The 19,099-nt window shown below is 34.1% G+C and overlaps 1 protein-coding gene across 2 annotated transcripts in view; it reads right to left on the reverse strand.

The window, feature by feature from the left end:
- Hook3 (hook microtubule tethering protein 3) overlaps positions 1-19,099 on the reverse strand; it is a 112,058-nt gene that overhangs the window by 43,189 nt on the left and 49,770 nt on the right. For both annotated transcript variants that reach the window (XM_076852460.1, XM_076852462.1), the window contains 4 exons: positions 12,628-12,690; positions 11,479-11,562; positions 5,013-5,176; positions 954-1,094 (listed from right to left, as the gene is read on the reverse strand). In XM_076852460.1, coding sequence (XP_076708575.1) covers positions 954-1,094; positions 5,013-5,176; positions 11,479-11,562; positions 12,628-12,690 — 452 coding nt within the window. The remainder of the gene's footprint in view (positions 1-953; positions 1,095-5,012; positions 5,177-11,478; positions 11,563-12,627; positions 12,691-19,099) is intronic.

Consider the following 19,099-nt stretch of genomic DNA (forward strand, 5'->3'; position numbering starts at 1 on the left):
AGAGTAGAGGTCTACACTATAAAAGCAACAGAAAAATGATGAAACTCAGAAAATTTAGAGGTACTGGAGACAAAGAGCATGGGAGAGTTCAACAGTTCATAATCTCTTTTTTCTGAGCAGTAGGAGACAAGGTCATTTACTGAGATTAAGGCATGGAGGGGGCAGGTGAAAGAGTTATAAAAACAACAAACAACTAAGAGAGAAATGGGATACAGGACTAAGTACTGGTTAATAGTGAAATGGTGGACCAGGAGTAAGAAACTTTTCCCCCAAATACTGCAGATATAATAAGTGAAGAGTAAAGACCATTAATTTGTAGTTAGACAAAACTACCTATGTAATTTTCTCTGTTCATTCTCAGTATTCAAAGAACTGAAGCAGAAAACAGAAATGACTGGAATGATTCAACAGATAACTGGAGATTATGCAAGAAACAGAATGGTAGACTACTGAGGTGGCAGGTGGTGAAGTATCAATAAGAGAATAATTGAAGTGAACGTGAAAATGCCCATGAAGGAAATGAAGCCCTGCAACATGTGCCAGCATCCAAGAAAAGAAAAAAAATCAAGTGCCTGGAGGGCTCAGAATTAAAGAATATGGGTAATAAGAAAAAAATGTTTCCGAGCTAGACAAGTGTGAAATGATGGTCAGATTAACTTGTATTTAACAGGCAGGAGGACTGATTTGCCAGATAGCATTTCAAGAGATAAGCTCATTTAACTCTTCATATAAAACTGAGGTAAGTATGTGTATTACTTCCATTTTATAGCTGAGAAAATATAGAGGTTACATAAGTGGCAGCTGTAGGATATGAACCCAGGTAGTATGACTCTTAAAACACACTGAGGTGTGCTAAGAGATTCAAGAGTTTGTTAAAAAAAAAAAAAAAAAAAAAAGAGAGAGAGACAGAACTGATGGGTCTGAAATTATACAACGAAGGAAAGATTGTTTACCTAAGAACATCTATTTCATCTTTTAGAGACTGAGCTTCGTCTGCCAAAGTAGTTAATTCATCATTCTGTTGCCGAAGTTCAGAGATTTCCTTTTCTAACTCTTCACAGCGTATTCGATAATCATCTTTGGCTGCTTCTAGTCTGTAACCAGAATAAAATAGATCAAGAAAGCACTATTTACTGTCTCATAATTCTCTTTGGAACAATAAAAGAAGATAAAAATATAAAACATAAGAATAAACTCTTCAACATGTCTGTGATTTTTGTGGCCAAAAGCTGCATTCCTAAATTGTATCTATTATTAAAGTTGATTCCAGTGTTCCACACTTGAAAAAAATGACAACTTGTGACCATTCCTCCATTGTCAGAAAGCTAGACATCAAAGAATGCTTCCCCCAAATACTGGGTCTTAGGCATACTAGGCAACTACTCTACTGTTGAGGCACACCCCCACCTCTAATTATGAAATTAATATATATTTCTTTCTGAAATTTGCAAAATACAGAAAAGCAAAGAAAATTAATACCATGTATTAATCCAAATAACTATTGTTTAACATTTTGGGAGCGCATCTTTCATTCTCATGTTAAACAAAAAATCATTAATACTATTTCTACTTGTAATTAACTAGACTTGTTTACTTAACATATATCCTTTCTTTGATTTAACTTTTTTTAATATTTATTTTTTTAGTTGTAGTTGGACACAGTACCTTTATTTTACTTATTTATCTTTATGTGGTGCTGAGAACTGAACTCATGCTAAGTGAGCACTCTACTGCTAAGCCACAACCCCAACCCCTTTCTTTGATTTATAATGCTCTTCTCTCTCCTATTGCAAGTATTTTATGCAATTAGTGACTTTTAATTTTATTTATATAAGTATTTAAAAAATACGTACATAAGTCCTAATTTTTATGCATTTCAACTGATTGGAACTTCAGTTTTTACTTTTAGTGTATAAACTTTCATTATTTTAACTCTACATTTTCTGTGAGTACTTCTGTAATGGCACTTCCTCCTCCACAGAAAATCTTAATTAAGCTTCTCCAGAAATCTTCACCATAATTAATCTTAGTCTATAAGCAGAAGAGTCTCTACAAGAGTTCAATGTAGTTAAACTTCCTAGTTCCTGTTGCACTATCTATGTGCCCACCGGCCTGGAAGAGATCAATGCACCTTTACCAGTTTTTCACAAATATTTATGAAATATCTAGTATAAGCAAAAAAATAAAATAAAAATTAAAAAATTTTATATATATGTTTGTAGAAGTGTGTTTGCAAATGCAAAGTGTGATAAGAAAGATCCTTTAACAAGGCCTCTGGCCTTGAGCCTGAGCTTCACAGAGATGTTTACATTTCAAAGAGAAGTAGTTACTAATTGGGATCCATGGTAACAGGTGGCAGTGGGAGGGAAGAAGGGGGGAAATAAACTCTCCCTTTCTCAGGCACTGTCCTTGAAGGGTTAACTTGCCCAGAACAGTGAAAGAAAAAGCTGTTTTTGTGTGAACTTCTGCAAACTGTGAACTTCTGAGCCCCTTCCCTTACACAATAGGTATAAAGTTCTGAAATGGCCTGAACAAAGGGTTCAGGGGATTAACTGATTTCCCTCTTAACCGGGCTGCAGCAAAAGAAACCTGCTTCCTGTTTCCTATTTGGTGTCCTTCCTGTCTGTCCCCTATTGCATTTTCAATGGTTTCATTTCTAACATTAAAGTTTTTAATTCATTTTGCGTATGATGCAATGCTGGAATCTAACTTCTCCAGCCAAAATACCTATGCCAAGCCATAAACAAACAATCTAAACTTTCCTTATTGATTAGAAAATGTTATCATATCTCACATTTTATATATTTAGATCTTCATTTGTGTTACTTGTGTATGTTTACCGTACCATTAGTTAGCTAAGAAAGTGGGACAAATATATCTGACTTTACAAGGATATTTAACAACAACAACAAAAATCCTTGAGAAATATAGTACTGATCAAATATTTGAGTTTTTAAGGCACTTCAAAATATATTATTATGAATATGTATTCTGGATCAACAAAACTTTAAACATGATTTCCTTAATAATGAAAATGTAATTTCCCTAAACTATAACTGGAAAATTAGCCACAATTTAGAAACAAAAGGGTAAAGTTATATTTTATTATTCATGGATTTTTGTCTTAGGAGGTCAAGATAAAGGGTTCTCAAACATTTTGGTTTCAGGATCCCTTCATATTCTTACAATTACTGAAAACCCTAAAGAACTTTTAGTTAGGGACTAGGGCTATAGCTCAGTGGTAGAGCACTTGCCTAGCATTTGTAAGGCTCTGGGTTCAATCCTTACTCAGTACCACATAAAAATAAATAAAATAAAGGTATTGTGTCCATCTATAACTAAAAATATTTTTAAAAAGAACCTTTAATTATGTAGGTTTTATCTGTTGCTATTTGTCATATCAATAATTAAAGCATTTAAGTCTATTTACTTAGTTCAATTGAAAATAACAGTAATAAGCCCATTATGTTAATGCAAACATATTGTTTATGAAAAAAATTACATTTTTATGAAACAAAAAAAAAATGAAGGTTAACACTATTTACAAAACTGAAATATCTGGTTTTACAGAAGAAAGTTGGGTTCTAATAACTGTTTCTACATTCATCTGTTGTGATGTTTTTCAATGAAGTACATGAGGAAAATCCAGGCTTGCACAAGTATGTAGTAAGAAAAGAGAGAGCCTTATGCATTCTAAAACAGTCTCAAAGAACCTTCAGGGTCCTCAGATTCCATTTGGAATTGCTGGTAAAGGCAATAAGGAATGGATTGTTTCAAAGGTTTCCAAGAGGATTAAGGAAAGCTTTTTATTGTCTTCTGTTAGAGAAAAAAAGAAGAAGAAAATTCAGAAACATCTCATTTAGAAATAATGAAGGACAGTAGGTATATTACTAAATTAAGCTACTTGGAAAGTAAAAACCAAATTAATTTCCACCAGGTGCGGTGGTGCATGCCTGTAATCCCAGAGGTTCATGAGGCTGAGGCCTTAAGTAACTCAGCAAACCCCCGTCTCAAAATAAAATAAATAAATTAATTAATTTAAAAAAAAAAAAAAAAATATATATATATATATATATATATAAAGGGCTGGGGATGTGGCTCAATGGTTAAGTACCTGGGTTCAAACTCTGATACCAAAAAAAAAAAAGTATAATTTTTATATTTTAGCAATGGAAATCTATAGCCAGTTAAGTGCTTCTACTTCACCTTAAAGCATATCAAAATTTCCTGATTCTCTTTTCCCTTTCCCTTTTGGCCTTTTACTTCTCCAGAAGATGTGTTTGAAAGATGGTTCCTTTAAATTGTACCTATTGTTTTAAATCAGCTTGTCCTTTAAAATAAACTTATTGTATCCTTTTACTGAATCTGGCTCTTTACAAAAATGAATTTACTTTGAAATTCCTATCATGCAATCTGTGGTTCATTCTGCCCAGTTATCTGTTGTTTTTTTAAAAGGAATTTTAGTTTTGAATGAATTTAATCTTTCTGATGATTGCTCCAACTCACTTTGCCTATTTTTTTCTTCTCTTTTTTGAGAAGGGGGTCTCATTAGGTTGCCCATGCTGGTCTAATGACTGTCCTGCCTCAGTCTCTCTATTATCTAGGACTACAGGAGTATGCCAACTCACCTGGCTCCCAACTCATCTCATATCCCTTCACTAGCATTCTTCCTGTCTTCCTCTAATTTGTTCGTGGTCTGTCTTTGCTTACTAAAACACTATAGTAGGGGTGGGACAGATGTGTGGAATGCAGGGCTGGTATTTGGTTTCTTTTTTCCACTGTTATTTTGCATGTGGAGCATTCTGTCATGAAGAAATATTAAATATTTGATACAATTCATCCTAGATGTGAAGTTATGTCACATAACTTGTATGGAAAGATCTGAGGAAGTTATTTATTACACACCTTTGTCTCGGTCTGCAGTTAACCAGAAGTCCTAATACTATATTCCTAACCGTTAAGTGACAGTTACAAAATTTTTTAAAATTCAAGTTTAATGAGTGGTCTTTTACCTGAATGTTTCTTCTTGTAGCTGTTCTAATTGAGTTTGGAGTTGCAAATGCCTTCTTCCTGCTGGACTGTTGGGATCTTCTATGGAATCAGATTGATTGAGTCTTTCCATTAATATCTGATTCTCTGCCAATAAACTACTTTTCTCCTCTTGCAATGCTGCAACCTGTTGAAATACAGAAGACAGCAATTATTTCCTTCAATTACACTGCGTCAGTTCAGTCTCCTGTGAATTACTATTATGAATCAAACCCTACTTTAAAGAATACAGTTAATTTCCATTTAAAACATTTGCATTACTTTGGAATATTTTTCACATAGAACAATATGTACAAGTAGATAAGAATTAATTTTTTATTTCTTATTTATTTATTATTTTGAGATATGGGTCTGACTACACTACCCAGGCACCTCAACTTTCTGGGCTCAAGCAATGCTCCTGCCTCAGCCTTCTAAGTAGCTTGGCTTACAGCTATGCACCATCACATCTGGCTTTATTTTGTATTTGAAAAGATATTCAACAAAGATAGAGGGCAAACACAGAAAGATAATCATCATGATTCACCAAAGAAATGAAAATTCACACTAAAATGTTATTACTAAAGTGGCTAAAATTTAAAAGACTGTACCAAGTACTGGTGAAGGTAAGAATAAATGGTATCACTGATGAGACTATAAAATATTTCAAACACTTTGGAATACAGGTCAGCAGTCTCAAAAAACCACACATGTAACTACCATGTAACTTATCTAGCCATTCCACTCCTAGGCATTTACTCAAAGAGAATTAAAAAGCGTATGCCCACACAATAACTTAAAAAGTTTTTTTTAAATTTTTTTTTAGTTGTTGATCGACCTTTTTTTTAAAAAAAATTTATCTATATGTGGTGCTGAGAATCGAACACATGCGAGGCAAGTACTTTACTGCTGAGGCACAGCCCCAGCCCTTAAAAAGATTTTGCCAGTTTCACTTGTAATAGAGAAACACTGGAAATAACCCGAACATTTATCAATAAGTAAACTGATAAATATATTAGAGTATATCCACTGTACAGGTAACTTTTTGGCAATAAAAGTTCCCATTGATAATGATAACATGAAATACTGAAAACAAACAAACAAACAACAACAACAACAAAAACCAGACCAAAAGAGAACATAACATAGGAACATGTGTGGTTCCTATTAATATAATTCTAGAAGATATTAGCTAATCTGTAGTTTCAGAATGCAGACCTGGGAACTGAAGGGGATTTATAGTCATAAAAAGCTGGGAATAGTGGTGCACATCTAAATCCCAGCAACCTGGAACCTGAAAGCAGGAGGATCTCAAGTTTGAAGTCAGCCTCAGCAATTTAGGAAGGCCCTAAGCAAATTAGACCCTATCTCAAAAAAAAATTTTTTTTTTTTTTTTTTTAAAGAGAGAGTGAGAGAGGGGGAGAGAGAGAGAGAGAGAGAGAGAGAGAGAGAGAGAGAGAGAAAGAATTTTTTAATATTTATTTTTTAGTTATCGGCGGACACAACATCTTTGTTTGTACGTGGTGCTGAGAATCGAACCCAGGCCGCACGCATGCCAGGCGAGTGCGCTACCACTTGAGCCACATCCCCCGCCCTCAAAAAATTTTAAAAAGGGCTAGGAATGTAGTTCAGTAGTAAAGTGTCAGTGGGTATAATCCCCAGTAATAAACAGAAGTTGCCTGATGTTTTTACTTTTTTCTTTCTTCCACCTATTTTGTTCTGTTTTTTTAAAAAAATATACGTGTGTGGTGCTGGAAATTGAACCCAGGGTCTTACACACACAGGTACTCTACCACTGAGCTATATTTCAGTCCTACTACAATCCCCCATTTTCTTTTGTAAATTTTGACAGGTACATTTATTTATTTATCCATTTTCTCTTTAATTTGTTCCAGTTGGGCTATTAGCCCTATCACTCTACTGTTCATCAGGATCACTGACCCCCAAGTCACTAAGTCAACATTTGACACAATTGGTTATCCTTCTTGAAGCACTTATATCATTTGGCTTCATTCTTTTGGATTCTATTCTTCTCAATTTCCCTAACAGTGCCTAGAGCTTATCTTTTCCAAATATAGTGATGGCTTCCAGTTTCATGGCTATAAGGCCCATCTATTTTCTGACAACTGACATATTTCTATTTCTAGTCTAGAACCCTGAACTGGAATCATTTCTATTCATATGTCTACTAGCAATCTCCAATTAAAATTTTACAAATAGAACTTTTAAAAATCATTTTTTTAATATTTATTTTTATAGTTGTAGTCGGACACAATAACTTTATTTTATTTATTTATATGTGGTGCTGAGGATCGAACCCAGGGACTTGTACGTGTGAGGCGAGCACTCTACAGCTCAGCCATAACCCCAGCCCCTAAAAATCTTTTTTATATTAATACATAATAATTGTATAGTTTCATGGACTACAGTGTGATGTTTTGATATATGAATGTATAATGAACAACTAGGGTAATTACATGTACCATCTTAAACATTTATCATTTCTCTATATTGGAAATATTCAAAATTTTTTCTTCTAGCTGTTTTGAAATATACAACAAATTATTGTTGACCATAGTCAACCTATTCTGCTACAGAACACTAGAACTTAAACCTCCTATATAACTGTATATTTTGTATCATTAAACAACCTTTCTCTATCCTCTCCTCCCTTCCTGGCCTCTGGGATTGATTATTTTAGCTTTCACATGCAATCATGTGGTACTTGTCTTTCTATACTTGACTCATTTTGCTTAATATAATGATTTTCTGACAAAAAGGATTTTATCCTTTTTATGGCCGACTAGTATTCCATTGTGTATATGTACTACATTTTCATTATCTAGTCATTAGTTGATGGACACTTATAAGGTTTCTATTTCTTGGCTATTTGTAACTAGTGAAGCTCATTTCATTTCCTTTGAACATACACCTTGTAGTGGGATTGCTGGATCATGTGGCAGTTCTACTTTTTATCTTTGGTCTTTTGTTTTGTGGGTACCTAGGGATTGAACCCAAGTGTAGTTATCACTGAGCCACACCCATAGCCCTTTTTATTTTGAGACAGGGTCTCGCTAATTTGCTTAGGGGCTTGCTGATTTGCTAAGGTTGGCTTTGAACTCACAATCATTCTGCCTAAGCCTTCTGAGTTGCTGAGATTCCAGGTGTGTGCCAGCCACCATACCTGGCTATCATTTGTCTTTTTGATAACAGTCTTACTGTGATCTTGATTTGCACTTATCTGATAATTAGTGATGCTTGAGTATTTTTGTATAAATTGTTGATCATTTGTATTTTTTTTTTTTTAGAAATATCTATTAGGATCATTTGCCCATTTTGTAATCAGATTATTATTATTGTTGCTGTTGTTGGATTGAATTCCTTATTCCTTTTTTTTTTTAATATTTATTTTTTAGTTTTCGGTGGACACAAGATCTTTATTTTATGTGGTGCTGAGGATCGAACCCAGCGCCCCGTGCATGCCAGGCGAGCGCGCTACCGATTGAGCCACATCCCCAGCCCCTCCTTATTCCTCTTAATGCCTTATTGGATGAAGAGTTTGTAAATATTTTCTCTCAATCCATAGGTTGTTTTTTCACTCTGCTGATTGTTTTCTTTACTGTGCAGAAGCTTTTCAGTTCGATATAGTCCTGTTTGTCTAATTTTGCTTTTGTTGCTTGTGCTTTTGAGGTCTTATTCAAAATAATCTTTGCCCAAATGGAATGTGTGTGTGGGATATGGGGATTGAACCCAGCACCTCACTGCATGCTAGGCAAGTGTTCTATTACTGAGCTACATCCCTAGCTCTTTTTTAAAAAATTTATTTTGAGACATGGTGTAAGTTGCCCAGGCTGTCCTCAAACTTAAATCCTCCTTCAGCCACCTGTGTAACTGGGATTACAGGTGTGACACCATGCCTGGCTCCTAAATGGAATTCTTGATTAATACCCACCATCACCTAGTTTGCCAGTAGTCTTTCTCGTTTTACTAAATGGTAACTCCCTCCTTCCAACTGCTTAGCTATCATCCTTAACATCTTTCTCACACTCAAATCCAATCTATCAGCAAATTTAACATTTGCTCTACCTCAAAAAATCTATTGTGGTCACCTCTCAGCATTTCTAACATACAGATCAAAGTTAATATAATTTTTTGCCTTATTGCAATGGCCTCTTAGTTGGTCTCTGAGCCAACTAAGAGTAAAACACAACTCAATCCCATGATTACTTTGCTCAAAATCCTTCAATGGCTGGTTACCCATGTCACTTTTTATAAAGAAATACATTAGGGCCTCTCTGGACTAACTGACGTTTCCTATTTTCTCCCTTCTTCTGTTATCATTTTCATCTTACTATCTCTCTCTCTCTCTCTCTTTTTTTTTTTTTTTTTGGTGGTGCTGGGGATCGAACCCAGGGCCTTGTGCATGCAAGGCAAGCACTCTACCAACTGATCTATATCCCCAGCCCTTCCTATCTCTTTAATACACTACTTCACTCCTATCTCAGATCCTTTGCCTTTTCCATGGCCCTTAGCTTGTATTCCCCCTGGAAATATGGTAGGCTTGCTCCCCTAATCTCTTTGGGATTTTACTAACTCATCACTCTCTTAAGGTGGGCCTGGGTTGACCCAATTAAAAATTAAATTTTCTGGACTCTGTATTCCTTATTTTACATTCCCTGCTTTATTCTTCTCTAGAATGCTTATCACCACATAATTTACTGTATTTGGGGTGGGGGGGATTACTGGAGATTGAACTCAGGGGTACTCAACCACTGAGCCACATCCCCAACCCTATTTTGTACTTTATTTAGAGGCAGTGTCTTACTGAGTTGCTTAGCACCTTACCCTTGCTGAGGCTAGCTTTGAACTCACAATTCTCCTATCTCACCCTCCAGAGCTGCTGGGATTATGGGCACACACCACCATGCCCAGATAACTTAGTGTATTTTTATCTTATTTATCAGCTATCTTAGAATAGAAGCACCTTGAGGAGGGATGTTTCATCTGTTTCTATTCCCCCATCTTTATTTTATCTAAAGCAACTAGAACAGTACAAGAAAATGTAGTGGGTGCTTGGCAAATGTTGTTGGTTAAATGAAAGAATATGAAATGTCAGTTCTATAATTTGTCTAATTTCTAAAACCACATTAGTCTTTCTAGGATCTACTCTATATTCCTGATCTATTTCATTCATTTCTACTATTTCTATTTTCATAGTTAAAATAAATATTTAAGGCTGTATGTTTTTTAAACATATTTTTGCTATTGCATTCCAACTTTAACTGCATGGTGATCAGAGATCATAATACATATCACAGATTCTTTCAATTTTTCTGAGAATTGACATACCATCTGGGATGTGGTAAATTTTTGTGAAGGCTGAATGTTGAACAAAAAAACCTTAATATTACAATTATCAGACCAACTATGGGGCTGGGAATATAGGTCAGCGATAGAGTGTTATCAAACATGTGTGAGGCCCTCAGTTTGATCCAATAACTGCAAAAGTAAACAAATAAATAAACTACAACAAGCTAATGCTGCTAAAACATTTTAATTTAGTATCTATGGCAGAAATCCTTATATATGCACAGAAAAAAAAAGTGACTAATTTAAAAAAACTTAAACATGATTTATTTAAGAAAAAACATGACAAAGGAGCTTATAATGAAACTCAGTTTCCTACTGAATTTTCTCATTCCCCAGAGACTAATTTTCACTATTCCCAAGTTTCTGCTTTGGATTTTGCTTATCTCTCTAAATATATGAATGTATCAGTATTTCTTGATCTATCAATTTTAGATACCATTTATGCTAGATTAAATCAATTTGTGGAGTGGGTAACATGATGCAAGAAGTTTAACCCTTTTACATTTCTAGTTAGAGCCTCACATCAGTCTTCTGCCACATCTGGTCTATTTGGTGTTCTGTTGTTATAGCAGCTCCTCACACATATTTTTGGCCACTACATTTTTTGCTCTTTTTATCCATTTAGCAACTGTCTTTTGACTTTCACATGTTGATGAAGAATGTGTTTCAGAGCTGGCTACACTCAAGGTGACTATTAAATATCTAAGATCTTACAAACTAGCTGTTAAACCATCAGAAACTTGAATTCAGAAATTGGCAAACACTATAAATCCAGGCTTTAAAAATCTCCCCAACCCTCCTGAAAGCCAATTTACTAGCACACCATGAAGACTCATGGATGCTGATATCACTACTCTTTCTTCCTCAGAGGTTCGTATCATTTTAATTCACTTATAAATATTATAAATTTAATGGGGTTGCAAAAAAGAAAGAAAATGAACATGTTTGTTGAGCCTATTATCCTTAACTAGAAATATGTTTTTTTTCCCCTTTTTCATTTAATTACAGTTGTATTATATTCAAACTGTACTACACAGCAGTACACAAAATATTTAGTGGTACACATAACAGACCACCTACCTGCATATCTAATTCATGGCATCTTTGAGCAATTTCTTCCTTTGCTGACAAAGCTTCATTTAATTCTTCTGTAGTTTTCTTCAACTGGTTAGAAACAAAGATATGATAACTATTTCAATATAAAATGGAAACAATAATTATTTTATGCAACATAGAATTAAAACGTTTTTCTCTTTTATTTCTTGGGGAAAAGTACAAGGGGAAATCAAAAACCATCTTTTAAGACTCAAAAGAAGGTACTTCTAGCTTTGAATTTCTTTTAGTCCTAAGTCTTATCTTTTCTATTCTCTGAACTTGGCTGTTTCTCCATGTCAAGTTTTCTTTCACATTTTCTCCTGTCTGGACTATTTGGTTCTTGGTAATGTTGGTTCTTTCAAGAGCTGAGAAGTTTTACCTTGATAAAACATCTCATAGAGGAATGGAAGTTTCAACTGTTAAAATAAATAGTTTTAACACAAGTTTTCCATCATATTAAACTTTTATGCTAATTTGTACTGCACCCTTTTTTAACAAAGGATTTTTATTATTCTAATTCTCAAACATTTCCAAGTTGTATCCCATTATTATTACAAACTATAAATTAGCAAAGTATTGAAAATTTTCCTTAAGGTAAGATTTTCTCTCTATTTCATGTGACCAAACTAAGGGGAAAAGAAAAAAATCATGACCACAACAGGAATTACAATAAGTTAAAGAAAATAGTTTTCAGTGGGTTATGCAAAAATACTTTAATTAAAATTACAAACAGGACAGTAGAATGAGAAAAACATTATAATACTGTACATATATGTATGATTACACTACTGGTGTGACTCTATACAGCCAGAGGAATGAGAAGTTGTGCTCTATTCGTGTACAATGTGTCAAAATGCATTCTACTGTTATGTATAACTAATTAGAACAAATTTTAAAAAGGAAGGGGGAGATAAGGACAACAGAGGGGATAGAAAGGTGAGGTACTGGAGAATGAAAAAAATTTACAAATGGTGTCAATTCACAAAAGATTTTAAGTTCTTAAATTTTAGGTAAAATATAAAAAATTATACAAATATATTCTATAAGCAATTTCAACTAAAAGAGCTTCTCATTAATATCTAAACTTTACCCTTTTTAATTTTGCATGAATACAAATAAGGCCAAATTATATACCTGGCGATCAAGGTCAACATAGGCATCATTCCCAGAAGAGACAGGAGACTCTTTACTCATTAGCTGAAATTAAGATTTAAATTATTATAAAAGTGAGGCAAAAAAAGGACTGTCTACATAATATACTTACAGAACAAATAAATAAATACCTAGCCACTATTGAAATATAAAAATTAAAATGAAAACACAAAAGTAAATGAAATAATTTCCTGTAAATAATACTTCAGAGTTTGAAATTTTTCTTTACTCCAGAATAATGCCTTCATTTAATATAAGAGGTCTAAATTCAGGTGCTCATTTTCACTATAAGCCTCAGCCAAGAATCAAGTATAACATTTTTTATCACTGAAAAGACCAATAGTAAAGTTTAAAATGTGGCTAGAAATTTAAAAACAGTGACTTTCAGTAAAAATAGTGGTATTAAGCATCAACTTAATTCTAAAGAATAAATGTGGACAATGTCAATATAGCACTCACATTCACACACTGGTATTCCCCTAAATCTTTGCTTCTCTCAGCCTTGCATTGCAAAGAGAAGATTCAAAGCATGTCTGAAAGGTTGGGAGAAAGGGATAAAATTCTGACCATGACAAATAAAAGGGGCAGACTCAAACGGCCCCAGTCTTCTATGATTTCTCATGTTTCGTCTGAAGGACAAAGGGGGAGGGACAATTAGAAATGTGGGGATTTAATATCAAGAGATCTTGTGATTTCATCCTTCACTCTGCTCTTTAGAGAACTGAAATGTTATGTTCAGTAACATCAGCACTTCTCAACATGAGATCCCCAGACCAACAGTATTAGCACTGCTTGGTCTCGTGTCAGAAATATGAATTCTTGGGCCCCATCCAGGTTTACTGAGTCAGAACATCTAGGGTTAGCCTGAGGACAGTTCAATAAGTACTCCAGGTGATCTGAAGCAGATTGGAGCTTGAGAATCACTGCTCCAACTCACTAATGAGAAGAGAATGAAAGTCCTTTAACACAATAGGGGGGAAAATCTCAAGAAAGTGAAAAATACCAGCTTCAATTTTTATGTTTTAGTTGAGTATATTAATAGTAAGATTTTTAAAAAGACTTTTCTTCAAATTGAAAAAAATGGTACTCATTGTAGAGAAGAAAAAAATAATGAAAAAGATCTCTACCATCTGGAAAAAAAATAACTTTTATAATTTTGACATACTTAAAAATTAGCTGTGTTTGACAACCATGGGTCTAGCAGAATTCAAGAAAGAAACATAAATCAGTAAATACAGTATAGTATGATAAAGGCAGTAGCAAGATATTCAGAGAATTCTGTAATTCAGAGGTGGGTAGGAGCAGGGAACAGGAAATATTTTTTTTTCAGTCTTTTCTCCTTTTTGCCCCTTGTTGTATTTTGGTCCTTATTATAACACCTCTCAATAAAAAGTTAAAAAGTTAAATATCCCACTCTGAACACTGTCAATCTTTCATTCAGTTGTTCCTCAGTTTCACTGAGCTCCTAGGTCTATCCCTCTTCTCACCTTCTCTGTGTTTCCAGTCTTAGCCCATCATTCTTGTATTCACTTTCTTCCTTACTTTGCTTAGAAACTGCAGTGAACACTATTGGTTTTGCCTGGCTAAAGTTTACTTCTCTTTCTTCTACTAACATTGTCATCTTATTTTGGGGATTTTCCTTTTCCACTTTAGAATCCATGTTTGTCATTTGTTTTATCAATTATCTTCTCTAGTTTACCTTCCAGCTAAGAAGCTGGAAGGAATGGAATTGAGAGCACAAATGGCAGGATAAGCCTCTAAGAACAAGTCTTCTTAGAGACCCTATTCCATTTATCAGTCTCTTTCTTATATCTCAACATCTGTCTTTCTCTTTCTTGGGGCTTATTAGCATTTGAGTAGCTAAAAGATGATCATTTACTTGAACAGATATTTCTTCCAAAAGATACTACAACAAACACATGAAAAACGCTCAATATAATGTCATTATGGAAATCAAAAGCAAAGCAAAAAGATACTATTCATGCACATTTTGAGGCTATTATTACAAAGATGGATGATAACAAAGGTTGACCAAGCTGTAAAGAAATCAGAAGCCTCCTGCATTACTGGTGGAAATGCAAAATGATATAGCTGTAGAAGAAAACACTTTTGAAATTCCTCATGTAATTAAACATAGAATTACCACATGATCCAGCAATTCCATTTCAGGATACAGATACTCCTCAACTTACACTACAGTTATGTCCTAATAAGCCACATTTTGTTACATCAAAAATTCATTTAATATTCTTAGCTTACTGAACATCCTAACTTAGCAACAGAGTACTCTACAGAATATCCACGGTTTGTTTGCCCTTGTAATCTTGTGGCTGACTGGGAATAGATGACTACTACTGCCCAGCATCACAAAAGAGGATAATATCGTATCTCTACCCAAGAAAAGATGAAAATTTTCATGAAAAAGATGAAGTACAGTCTCTCTGTGCCATCTTAAAATCAACAAACCCTGATGAACATTTTAAGTCAGGGACCATCATCTGGAAACATCCAAAAGATTTTAAAATGTATTCAAGATAAACTTTTACAATCATGTCCACAGCAGCATTATTCACAACAACCATTAGAGGGAAATAACGCAAATGTCCATCAACCAATGAACAGATAAACAAAATGTGGTATATCCAAACAGCAGAACAATATTTAGTCATAAAAAGGAAAAGTAAGGATATATACTAGAACAAACCTTGAAAACACTTTAAATAAAAGAAACCAAACACAAATGGCCACAAGTGATATGATTCAATTTATAGAAAATATCCAGAATAGGCATGTTTATAGAGACAAGACAGCAGATAACTGGTGGCAAGGGCTGGAGGAAGTTTGTGCTTAATGAAGAGACTGCTTCATGGGTATTAGGTTTCCTTTTGAGATGATGAAAAAGTTCTGAACTAAATAATGGTGATATCGGTACAACACTGTTTATGTGTTAAATGTTACTAATGGGAAATTATATGTCCTGTGTATTTTACTACAGTTTAAAAAAAAAAAAAATCAAAGTAGCACCTGATCAGAAACCATAAAAATAGAATGTACCCAAAGGGAAAAGCCTTCTTAAGTTCCATTGATCAACATGTCTACCAATTTTCAAATCTGTTTATTTCTAACATTGACTGCCATAATTTAGTATAGGCTTTCACCTGTTTTCACTGAGTAAGTATGAAGGTCTTTTAATTGGTCTCCCTTTCTCCACTTTTGTTTTCCCCCAATCCATCCTTATTGCACAGATTTTTTTCAATACTGGTCTCAATGTATTTTTTCCTTAGAATCTATTCATTCATTTCCAAAATTATAGCTCTTAACAAAACTGCATGGTGTCCTAATAATTTTGTATGTCTTATTTCATTTCTGAGCATTTTCTCTCTCACAATGTTTGCTACAGGCATTGTTCTTTCAATGGCTCCAACCCATGTCATTTGGTATTGGTTTTTCTTGACTTTTGGACTTTAGAAAAAAATTTTGTACCTCCTTATCTCATTCTCATCCTTCAGTGTTCAACCTCACTTCCTCTCAGAGGCAGCCTTACCTAATGTCCTCAAACTGAGTTAGATACTCTCAACAAGGACTCCTATATTTTTCCCCCATCATGGCACTTTTCTTACTGTATTTGAATTTTTATTTAATTCTTTTCCTTTGACAGGCAAGGGACATCTTCATCTTTTTCAGTTATATTTATAATATCTACTAGAATGCCTAGTGCATACTGTGTACTCAATAAGTAGTATTTGCTAAATGAATACACATACAATAAATAATTTATTTTAAAAATTTAATTATAATCCCATTGTATGTTAATTTTATATGTTCATTCATACTATGTTTTAATTTTTTTCCAGTCATAAGATATCTTTTAAACACACTTTTATTAATTACATAATTTTCCATTGGATGAAGGTAACACAATTTAAATACAAGTGTACCAAGGAATATATACTGCTGTCACATTTCTATTAATTTAAAGTAGTTTGAAAAACACTGTATTCAATCTTTGAATTTTAAAATAATTTCTTGGGACAGATTCATAGAATGAAAATCACATGATCACAGATTTTAATTTATAAAGTATTTCTTGTTATAATATCTGTTATTACAGTAAAATCAGACAAAGAGTAAAGAATATTCAACCTTTAAGAGAAGTTAAAATTGAGTAAGTTTGTTTTCTCTCATCCTATTTTTTTTTTTTTTAAGAGAGAATTTTTTTAATATTTATTTATTTTTTTAGTTCTCGGCGGACACAACATCTTTGTTTGTATGTGGTGCTGAGGATCGAACCCAGGCCGCATGCATGCCAGGCGAGCGCGCTACCACTTGAGCCACATCCCCAGCCCTCATCCTATTTTTTTAATAAATGGAATCAAACATTCTTCGTGTGCTTTATATTCTACCTTTTTTTTTTTTTTAATGGTCCTAGAGACTACACCTAGGGACACTTTACCACTGAGCGACATCCTCAGCACTTTTAATTTTTAAAACAGGATTTGATTAATTTGCTAAGGATGGCCTCAAACTTGCAATCCTCCTGCCTCAGGTTCCCAAGTTGCTGGGATTATTGGTGCATCACCACACCTGGCTTATAGTCTAACTTTTTTAACCTGAACTATGATAACATTATTCATCTATGTCATTATTTTTAAAAAAATATGCCATAATGCCTACATAATGTGCCAATATACCATAATTTATCAATTACCCTTTTGTTGAGTAGTTAGGTTATTTCTAATGTTTTAGTACTAGGAAATAATACTGAAATAACTATTTAAGGCGATACAGCACAACTGTTATAAGCATGAGCCTTAGATTCAGACCGTTTAGATCTGAGTTCTAACTCTGTCACTATTTCCTGTGTGAACTTGAGCTAGTTACTCAAACTCTCTATACTTCAGTTTTCTTTTATAAAATGGAAACAAATGACAACATCTCACAAGATTGTAGTAGATTATTTGTCCAATTTTTGTGATAAAATACATGTAACACAAAACTTGCCATCCTACCCACTTTTAAATATAAATTCAATCATAATAAATTTTATTCTCTTATACTTTTTGGGGGGAACAGTACTGGGTGGGGATTGAACCCAAGGCCTCATGCATTCTAGGTAAGTGTTCTACCACTGAGTTACACACAAGCCCAAATGTAGTGAATTTTAAGTGCATTAACAGATGCAAATTTATATAGTAAATACAACACTATCACATAATAGGTGCTGGAAAATGCTTATTATTACAATTATTTTTACATGTCTTTACATGTCATATTTTTTGATGAATTCCTAAATATGGAATTACAAGGATAGATTACAGTAATTGTTTGTGGCCCCTTTTATTTTCCCTACTCTTTCTTAGCAACAGAATTCGCACATGTTGACTTGGGTCTATTAGCACCCAGAGTAAGGGCCAGATCCCCCAGTCTCCCTGCTGTGGCTATTTGAGTGATATCTGGTTACTAAGGGGGGGAAATTCCTGCAGGTTTATGTCAAGGAAATACAAAACCCTTCCTTTAATCCTTCATGCTGGCTGGAAATGTGAAAGCTGAAGCTTGAAAAGCCACAGTTGAACCACTAGGTGGGTATCATGTATTATGGATGGCAAAGACCTTATTAAGTCTAATGTACTGGAAGAATGCTGGGTCCCTGATGACTATAGAGTCTTCATAACAATCCAGGACCATCATTGTTTTGGTGTTTTAACATTTATAATCAAACCTAATCTTACATGACATAAAAGGGTATATAATAGCATTTTCTTTAAAGATTTGCCAGTTTATACTCCTAACATCAGTTCTAAATGCCATACTAATCAACTTTTTATTATTTATCTTTTGAGTTGGGGTCTTGTTATGATGCCCAGGCTGGTCTCCAACTCCTGGGTTCAAGTCATCCTGCCCCAGATTCCCAAGGAGCTGGAGCTACACCAGCTGCTCACAACATTGCAGCTGGGTTGATCTACTTCTTTGCCTTTTTTTTTTTTTTTTTTTTTAATATTAGTTGTTGATGGACCTTATTTATTTAAATGTGGTTCTGAGAATCAAATATACTTTTGATAGTGTTGTATTTACTATATAAATTTGCATCTGTTAATGCACTTAAAATTCATTACAATTGGGCTTGTGTGTAACTCAGTGGTAGAACACTTACCTAGAATGCATGAGGCCTTGGGTTCAATCCCCACCCAGTACTGTTCCCCCAAAAAAGTATAAGAGAACAAAATTTATTATAATTGAATTTATATTTAAAAGTGGGTAGGATGGCAAGTTTTGTGTTACATATATTTTATCACAAAAATTGAACAAATAATCTACTATAATGCTACTACTTCACACATGCTAGGCAAGTGCTCAACCAATGAGCCACAACCCCAGCCCAAGGTTTTGGTTTTTTGAAAGGTCCTAGGTAATAAAGAATTTGGATAGTCTTTGCCCCTATCCAGGGAGGTGGTAT

This window comes from Callospermophilus lateralis, chromosome 4 (assembly GCF_048772815.1).
Source record: "Callospermophilus lateralis isolate mCalLat2 chromosome 4, mCalLat2.hap1, whole genome shotgun sequence".
NCBI classification, from domain to species: domain Eukaryota; kingdom Metazoa; phylum Chordata; class Mammalia; order Rodentia; family Sciuridae; genus Callospermophilus; species Callospermophilus lateralis.